The sequence below is a fragment of the Alexandromys fortis genome, unplaced genomic scaffold (assembly GCF_014885135.2).
Source record: "Alexandromys fortis isolate MF-2015 unplaced genomic scaffold, M_Fortis_MF-2015_v1.1 scaffold_4, whole genome shotgun sequence".
Classification (NCBI taxonomy): Eukaryota; Metazoa; Chordata; class Mammalia; order Rodentia; family Cricetidae; genus Alexandromys; species Alexandromys fortis.
The window spans coordinates 11,446,399-11,456,409 of NW_026067944.1; the positions used below are offsets into that span (position 1 = coordinate 11,446,399).

Consider the following 10,011-nt stretch of genomic DNA (forward strand, 5'->3'; position numbering starts at 1 on the left):
AGGCTCATTTTGTTCTTAATATGTGTTGTTCATTATTATTTCAAAATGAAATCACTGATCTCTATACTTTTGCATGTTACAATTTTGCCAAATAATATCAAAAAACAGTTTAAAAGACTATAAGAACACCACTGCTCCACCGTGAGAGCACACCTAGAGGATTAGTGTTGTGGATAAGTCTGAAGTAAAAGCCAAACCGATCCAAACAAACAAAACATGGCATTTCCAGCATATAGCATTTGTGTATATTGGGCTTAAGTATATTTTCCTAAGACTCTGCTTTAGTACCCAGATTAATGAGGTAACACAAATAAAATTATTTTTCAAATTTACTATAAGGTTATATCCAGCTTCAAAATTATAGTTATTCTAAAAATCATACATTTTTACATAACTCTGCAGAGACTCAATGGCAACCCAAAGTCCACTGCAATATGCCATGGATATTTCTTAATAATATGAAAAGGTCTAAAAATACTACATCTGCACTCTCCCTGATTTCTGTTTACAGCTGGCTTTGAGAGCCTTTGCATCTTCGGCTCCCCTTTGCCACAACTCTAGTGTTGGAGATTTTTTGCCATGTTTATCAGCAGCATCTCTCCTGGTAATTTAGCAGGGAGAACTACAGCTACAGAGTAAACAGTGTGCCTTTTGGTATTCAACTTTGTTCCTCCTGAAAAAGGAGCATCATTTTGCTCTTTCTTCTGGAAATGGCATCTCTAATAAACATGAGCAGGGCTGCATATCAGGGAACCAGTCTTACTGAATATACAAATACCTTTGTTCAATCACTAAACAAGCAAACCATAGACACTAAGGTAAAAACACATCAACAGCCATTTCAAACAGTATCAATAGAAAGTAAATGGATTATAACTAACACATACTATATGCTAATTTTTGCAAGAGGAAAATAGAAGCTTGTATAAAATTTGCACCTGTTAATTACATTTTCTCAAACATATTGAAAACTGAGACTTTAATTCCAAAGAGAGTTCAGACTCATGCAAAATACAACACAGCACGCAGGTATAAATGGCATCTATTGGAATGACAAGCTAGAGACCAGTTAAGAAGGGGAAACAGGAATAAAAAAATCTAGGTGTTGTCAAAGTCTTTTTTTTTATGACAGCATAATTATTTACACAAAGGAAAACCAGTCAAAACAATTAAGATGTAGCTGCAGCAATTTCCAAAATGGGTTTCATGCAGAGTGTCTGCCATTTATTTTTAACCAATTGAAATGAAAATTATTAAATTTAAACAACAACAACAACCAAACTAACCAGGAAGCTAAGCAGGGCAGGATGCTTACCATTTTCATTATCTATTGGAGAGACTCCTGTGACATGTTTTGACAACTCCAGTACATTACAGGGCACTACACACTGAATAATGAAGCGCTGCTCAGAAGGTCTGCATGCAGATTTAAACCGCTTGCCATTCTAGGCATGCCCAGCACTGGTGACTAAAACATCACATTCAGAGTAAAGAGCTTACCTGCGGAGCTGAAAGCCAACCACATCTTTCCTCCAATCTATTCATATCTCTGTCAAAGTTATTTAGGAACTTATAGCGAAGAAGGTCATCATCAGTTAAATGAAACTGCCTTCTGGCGTAATGGTAACTCTCATTATTCCCTTTTCTTGGGAAGTCTAACCACTCAGGATGGCCAAATTCATTACCTGTATTCAAACAAACAAAAAGATTTGAAAATGTAAAAATCAGGTGGAAATAGTAGCATTTCTTACTAAGAGAACTCCATAATTACATATTTTCAAAGTTATTTAAAAATCAATTCAGAGTCTAATTTACTTGAGCGGCATCCTGTGGACAACGTAGGTGTCTTCTTTACAAACAGAAAGTAACAGGCCTGGGGAGAAGTACTAAGGGACCAAGAGTGCTTGTTGTGCAATCGTGAGGATGTGAGTTCAAATCTCTCACATCTACACAAAAAAGCCAAGCATGGCTGCATATGTTATAACCCTGGCATCACTGGGTGAATATAGGCAGATAATTATAGCACAGTATCCAGCCAGTGTGGCCAAATTGGAGTGCTATTGCTTGCTCGACAGTCCATGACTCAAGGCAGTAAGGAAGAGGGTAAGAGAGGAAGACACTTGGTTCTCTCCTTCTGCCCTCGTTTTTGTACACATAGGAACAAACAGGCATATGATCACATGCATCACACACATACACACCATACCGCAACCATACCACAACTACCATCAAAGTTAAACAAAGCAAAACAAAATGGAAAATATCACGTTTCATCTCTGAAGTGCTATGGTCCAGCTTCAGCTGATTAAAATATAAGGATTTTCCTAACACACTACCACAGGCACACATGTTACAAATGTCCTGTGTCTATCTAAGCTATCACTGGTATTATTAATTGTCTGTATTCCTTTCTCAGGCTTCCTGGTTACTTTAGACACATATCTACAATTTGGTCACATGCAAGTGTGTACAAGTGAGACACTTGGATGGGAATTCATTTAAATTCATTCAAAATTATCTGCCATGGAATTGTATTACATAGTAAACTTTGCTAAGAGACTGTGCATTTTTCATTTGACATTTCAGGTCTAGAGTTATAATAACAAAAATTTCATAAAAGCTAAACTATCTGCAAGCAGTTCACTAAATTCTAATATTTCGCTCTAAATGAAAATATTTCTTATGATGTGTACATAGTACTTCAGAGCAAAGACAGGTTTCTGCCTCTGTGAACCAACACTGATTGTAAAATGCTTACTGAGGCAAGGGGCCCCTTTATGCTACACTGAAAATCTTCCTTCAGAAAGAGTAAATGGCAGTGGAGAACTCAGCCACAAATGGCCATGTATACCACACCTTCCACCAAGGCTCAAGGACCATCTCAGAAGAGGGAACAGAAAAATCGGAACAGTCAGAGGTCAGGAAGAACTGGAGAGAATCACTCTATTGTGGACATGACTAGACTATTACACTCCAACTTGATATCCGTGCAAGATGAAACAATTGAACTAGCATGGAGAAAGAAGCATTCATGAGCCTTTACTCTCTAGCGGAGGTAAAGAAAGGTGATGATATCCTGGGAGGAAGAACCTGTTTTTCTTTAAAGGTGTGGCCTTAAGCTCTAGGGAATGGCCCCATATCTAGGAATACATGTGATGCCCACATTGGACCCATTGGGTTATTTAAACTAAATTCTGGAAAAATATTTAGTGTCAAAACCCAAATGAGATCTTTGTATTCATTGTAATTTTTATTTAATATGTTATCAAATATAAATTCAATTACTTAAAATACAAACTAATATATATATATTTAATACAGAACATGAAATCAAATTTCTAATAGGAAAATAGAATGTCATGATATGGTAAAACTCTTATTAAGTCATTACATATTGATCTCTATTATTAGATTCACAGAAGCCATTTAAAAATCCTTCCCTAGAGAGGCATCTTTTTAAATCAGAAGGACTAGAAAGCTGCAACAACAACAATCACATCAAAAGTAGAAAAACTGGACCAATGGCTACAGACAGAAAACATTCTACAGAGTGGGTGTTCATGCTATCACAGTTGTAAATGAGCTGACCTGCGGCAAATTAAGTTTAATGTAGGCAAACCCAACATCAAATTTCATTTCTTGGTTCAAAGCCATAAACACAAGTGCAAAATGAATGGAAGTAAATCACGTGAAGACTCTGAAGGTGACCTTGCAATAGCAGCTAGCCATTCTCAGGCTGAGCCGCGAACCCTGCAAAAAGCCTGTTAGGAGCTCTCGGCTCACACACCTAATGAAGAAAAATACTACCATTACAAAAAGTTAAAAAATGTTCTCCTCAGTTGTGGTCTACAAATTATATAGGAAATATGGTACTACTCAAGACAGTACAGTGAAATATGACCACTGAAATGAGCTGATAACTAAGGGCTGCTGTATATTAAAAATGACCAGAAACCTAAATGTATTTTTGCCATGTCCAAGAAGATGGGATTTCTTTTAGGACATACAACTCTGTGGACTGGGACCAACTCAGTCTGAATAAGCATTTAAAGTTAACTAAATGGAAAATGCTATTCTAAATCACATATAAATACTATGTATGCATTCCACATCATTTGTTTATGCACTTTGATTAATTTGATAGGTACTCAAAACCTGGGCTCATCAGGTTCCAGATGACTCTTTGGTATCCCATGGAACATGCCCTATATGTATTCCTTTATATATGTTTCTTAAGTGGAAATGTTTGCTTTATACTTGCTAGGCATCTTAGCCTTTAATGTGTTTGAGAAAGACATACTCTATTTGAATCTTTTAGAATTAGGAAAATGGATCACAAAGAAGAATTCCTAAGAAACTAAAAAAAGAAATTATGAAGAGAAGCAGTTTTTTTTAAGATTTTTTTTTTAAAAAAAAAAAAACCTTTCCTGCTTGTAAGGATATATACCATATGTGTGCCTGGTATCCACAGAGGTCAAAATAGGGGTCCCCTGGAACTGGAGTTATGTATGAAGCAGTTTTTTAAAACTGCTGGCTGGTTTATCCAACAGATAAGAGGCTAAGAAAAAGTCACATTGGAAATTCCCCTGGGACCCTGAGGCAATGACAAGGACACTTGAGAACCCTACTTCTGAGTCCAGATAGGCACTCCAAGTAACCAGGCACTCACCAACAAAGCATCTTGAGGCTCATTAAGTTGATAATGATCAGTAGTGCAACATACAGAATGCTACCAAATTCATAATGATGGGATGAGAACAATCGTTGGGCTCTCACTTGGGACAACTTGTAAGAAACCTCACAGTTCATGCCATGCATGATTCCCTGAGTTCAACAAGGTAGCCAAATTGAGTGCTTTCAGAAAAGAGAAGGCTGACATATTTGGCCAAACAACTTTAGAACACCAGGAAGCAGGTGAGTAAGGCTGCTACGTTTAACGACTCTAGTAAATCCTACAAAGTTCTTTCACTTCCTTTCCATTTCCTCTGTACACTTTCCCATTCATGTCTAGTTAATTGTGAAAAACCTCTAAGCGCAAAATTCCTATTGGGAGTCCTTTCTCTGTAATTAATTTTTTTTTCTGTTTGATGTAAAGGTCCAAGCTATAAATTGACAAGAAGCCAGCTGGTAGAGTGATGAAATTCAAGACAATATAACTAACAAAAAGCTCCAGCTCTGTTAGCTGAACATTTTGATTAGCAGGCTTGTGTATTTTGTTCTCTGAACTGCAATGCATACTAATTTTATCTAGGAATTAATTAAAGTCTACCACGGTCTCCGTGCTGTGGATGTTATATAAGTCTGTGTTGTCCCTATGTTTATGTATACATGAAAATAATGCACAGTCCTAATGAAAGAGGAAAAAAAAGAAGCCCTTCCAATTCTATGCTTAACTGTACTGAAAACTAGCTTTTAAAGACGTCCTCTGTTTTAAATCACTTTATATTTTATATCTGTGATGAGTGTGTTCTTACCAAAGCAAAGCACACAGGATAAAATAATTTTTCAAATCGGGATCTGACAGTTTCCGTTTTAGAAAAACTAGACTTGCAGTCACTAACCTCCCTTTCTGACACAGATGAGCATTGTTGTGTGTGTTGCCGACATCTAAAGGTTCATTTTCATTTTATACTGGTCATGTGCACAATGTTAATAGATGACTACATGTTTAATACTGCTTATACTCTCTCTCCTTCCCTCTTTCCCTCTCTCCTCTCTCCAGGCAAACCTCTCCCAGCCCTTAAGTAGGCATAGGCTTGCCAACTCCGGATTGCCAGGTGGGCACTGCCCATAGGCCCACACATATGCAAGCAGCTGATGATCATTGCGTGATCAGGCATAAGTCAGACTTTAGCCATAGGAGTTGATTATACATCTCCATCAGGTGCGATACCACGCAGCTCGCTACCGTTATGAAGGGGCCCACATCTCTGTGTACCAGGTCCAGGAATGGCCTGGGAAAACATAAGGTAACAGACTTCTGTGGTGTGCTGTAAATGGGCTTGGAAGGATACATGTATCCCAGTGGTGGACTTGGATATAATAAGGCAGAAACTGAGAAACTTGGTTTCTTGTAGAGAAGACAAACACCTGGGATAGAAATGCAATACCCATAGTGTCAGAAAGAAAGCCAGAGCAAGGGGGAAATGGAGGGCTGAATGCAGGGAAGAAGGACATCCCAGAGGAAAAGATGTCAGCCATGTAAGCAGTACAGTGGCCATACAAGTGGAACTAAATCTCATGTATGAGAGTAATTTAGTAACATGAAGACATGGACGAATGGAAAGGACCTTGATATATCTGAGAATACATCTCAATTACTGACAAGTGAATCAAGAAAATACCTGTGCTAAGCTTTCTATTTTCTTTATTCCAAGATATGCTGACAGGGAGAATTTAAATAAGTACCTGGCAGAGAAGGCCATTCCCAATGACGGCCACACATTTATGTTCACATGCTCTCTATTTTACACATTGAAATTTAAAAAAAAAAAGACTAGTACACACTGTTTAGTGTTCTCAAGAATGTTATGAAAATATAAAAACTAATTGCATAACAGATAAAAAATTCTAGTTCTTCATCTTCTTACGTACAAGGCATGGTGATGTTTACCCTCTTGCACCATATAAGGGCAGAGTAGCACCTAATCTCCATGACTGTGATGCTAGTGGAGGTGTCGAGGCCCAAGGATGCAGTGAGGGATGCCAGGCTGATGGGAGCAAGGCATTCCGTTTCTCTGTCCCAGTTCTTACTGCCTTCTACTGACCAATTAAGCATAAGAAGAATGAAAAGGATTGTTAAATGAGCTGTAGCCATTTGGAAGACCATTTTTAATTTAAACTATTTTCAGGTTTGCTCAAATCCATGAGTGAGGTACATGCCAGGAGACAAAGCTCAGGTTAAGTGCCCGGGTCTGAAGGTTGTCAAATGAAAATGAGCTAACCAATAGAGAAAACCTTACCATCAGTGCCTGCCCATAACTACAAAATGAGATAATACCATGTACAGATGCAGCAGAATGAACACAGACATGCTGACACATTTACAAACAAGTAGTTGTTGAAATGCTAAACATAGAACTATTAATAGTGAAGAGTATTATATAATTTTTTATTTTTTTGTATTATATAATTTTTAATACCTTTATTTACCAAATGGAAAACAATTCTATTACATGAAATGTGTGGTATTTAAAATTATTACAATATTAAAAATTTAATAATTTTAATAATATTAAAATATTACAAGCAATTGTAATATCCCAAGTTCCTCCTACATACCTATGTGCTACAATAGCAGTTACCTGAAATCTAACAAAAATTATTCAATACAGAAATCATTCCCATTTTCAAATATTTCAGAAAAGTAATTAATGTTACTTTCCAAAGCCATTCAAGCATAAAGCATCCAGGCTAGCATTCAGATTTGATGTCTGTGTTCTATCCCTTGCATTCAGCCCCAGTTCTTGTTTCAAACAATATGAATATAAAGCCTCTATGACTGTGCAAGTGTTAGGAAAGATAGGGGACAAGAGCTGTAAATAATGTGTATTTTTAATAAAGCATATTTATTACTGACTTGTGCTTCCTTTGTATTTTGCATGTTATACTATTGTTGCTGTTAATATTCTACGTTACAGCTGGTTAGTCTCCAAAAACTTCTATTTGCTCTGGTTTGTAGTGCTGGGTGGGGACTGTACCTAGCACTTCGTACACATAGGCATACACACAAGTACCCTTTTACTGAGCTGAACCTGAAGTCCACTTTGTCTTTATCAAAACTCTGCCCAAGGCTTCAGTGCTTCCCTTTTGCTTACACTGCCATTCACCTTTTTGTTTGTTTTCCCTTTACTGAACAATTACTTAAATAGTATAATGCCATAGTTTGACTTTTTCCTATCAGACAGGGGGCAGACCCTCCATATTTAGATCTATTATCTCTACTATCTAATGGGATAGGAAGTATGGAATGCACATTCAATGATTTATTACATTTATGATAAATTTCTTTAAAGTGGATTGTGTCTGCTTCCTTTAGGAGACTACTTTGAACAGTGATTGTCAATTGACCTTTTAGAGTACTCCATTTGAGGCATAGAGACTCATATAAAAAATGTCTACAACAGTTAATTATAGCAGAGTTGGATTTTATAAAATATATAAAAAGAATACCAGGAAGCAACAAAAGGAGTGTGTATAAACAAAAGCACATCTGCAGTCTCAGGACAGGGACAGTAAGCAAATCACCACAACTTGCTTCTCAGTAGCCAGCGTTCCACTTACAATGGTGTATCTACACAAGACAGGGTTTTGGGTGCTCTTGCGGCTATTTAAACTCCTTCTGCATGGTGTTTTGGGTGCATTCAAAAAACTCGAGCTCAACAGAAATATAATAAAACCAAAGATTAAACAATGAACACAGCAAATGAAAATTAATTGGGTAATATTTTTATGCAAACAGATTGCTTTAAGAATCATTTACACTTTTTAATATAAAGATTGGCAGCAATTGGAAAGGGATTCTCTGACATGTTTTAAACATATTTTATATTGCATGGTGTAAGATGACTGGGAGACAATAAGCCATGCAAAGACAAACAACGAGGAAGGAAGCAAGAGGTCACTATGAAACTTCCCGAATTCTGAATGTTTGCAGTTAAGTACAAAGTGCCTTAGGCCAGCTTTTCTCATGGTCTCCAGGAAGAAGGAGGTCTCCTGAAAGACTCCATCTATTAGGCGAGATAGGATCCAGGAAATGGGGAATCATAAAAACAAGACAAAATTGGCTGGTTGAAAGATAACACACATTCTCATACACACACTTGGAGATGGGAGATGACTGCCAGTTTTGTGGCTATATTACCACTTCAGTGTTAGCACAAGGGATAGAAAGAGAATCACATTGTTCCCATAAGGATGATATCCTACCACCAAGTCACCATCGCATCTCTGTGATCACATCAGCATAGAAGGAGATTAATAACTCCCCTACCCAATTAACCTTGTAATGCTATGCAGTGCCATACAAAAACAGAGTGGGTGGGGAAGGCTGGAAAGAACACATTTCTCTAAGAGCCAACACTTGATTAACTGAATCCTGTTATCACCTCAAGGTGGAAGAATGCTTCTCTAAGCATCTCAGGAGTTTTCATGCTGAAGCTTGCTAGCTTCCCTCTTCCATGGCCTCTCATTTGTAGTCAGTGTTCCTATTACAGACTTTACTACCTGATCCTAACATAAGCAATAAACTGGCATCAGTTTGCCTTTCATTGACATTTACAAGGTCCCATGGCTGACAGAAGCTAGTTTTAGCCTTGTTTATGTATCATCTCTTGCTTCATTTGAGGTTGGAAATGCCAAAAGAAGAAGAAAGTTCCAAACAACAGGGCAACTGTGAACAATGTGACACTTCTTCCCCTAATGAAAGGCCCTTACTTCAGATATTGCCCTTTACAGAAGTCCTTTGAGATTTTATTTTAACAAAATATGACTTCATGAACTGGTGTATCAACCAGATCTGAAGGCTATTATAACGTGAGACTGAAAATCACGGCAACAAACTTAACATTCTCAAGGTAATTGCACTGAAAGCATCCCACATAAGTCTTCCTGAGAGGAGAACACAGCATGAATGGAAACAAATACTACTCTTCTCCACTTGGATAAACCACAACATCTTCACCAATGTATTTTCATAAAGAACAACAGTGTAAAACCAAACATCAACTGCTCTATAACTGCTACCTTCATTTATGCTGGTTTTAGCTTTGCCAAAAGCGAGCCAGTTACTTAAATTGTGCTAGTGATTTCTACTTGAATAACCGAGAACTTGTTGTTGTCATTTCTTCTTTATTCCTAGTACAAAGGACCAGCACCCAATAGACAAGATGACGGATATGTACCTAATCATGGCCCACAAATCCGGCTTCAGTGTCTCTTCCCAGTATGTTTACTGGCAATTTCCAAATATACTGCCTGAAATTTTATTCACCAACACCCAGATTAGATATT

General features: G+C 37.4%; 1 protein-coding gene across 1 annotated transcript in view; it reads right to left on the minus strand.

Moving 5' to 3' along the window:
• Nucleotides 1–10,011, minus strand: part of Gbe1 (1,4-alpha-glucan branching enzyme 1) — a 233,890-nt gene that overhangs the window by 25,900 nt on the left and 197,979 nt on the right. Inside the window, exon 13 of the mRNA XM_050148944.1 lies at nt 1,501–1,685. Within this exon, the coding sequence (XP_050004901.1) occupies nt 1,501–1,685 (185 nt within the window). The remainder of the gene's footprint in view (nt 1–1,500; nt 1,686–10,011) is intronic.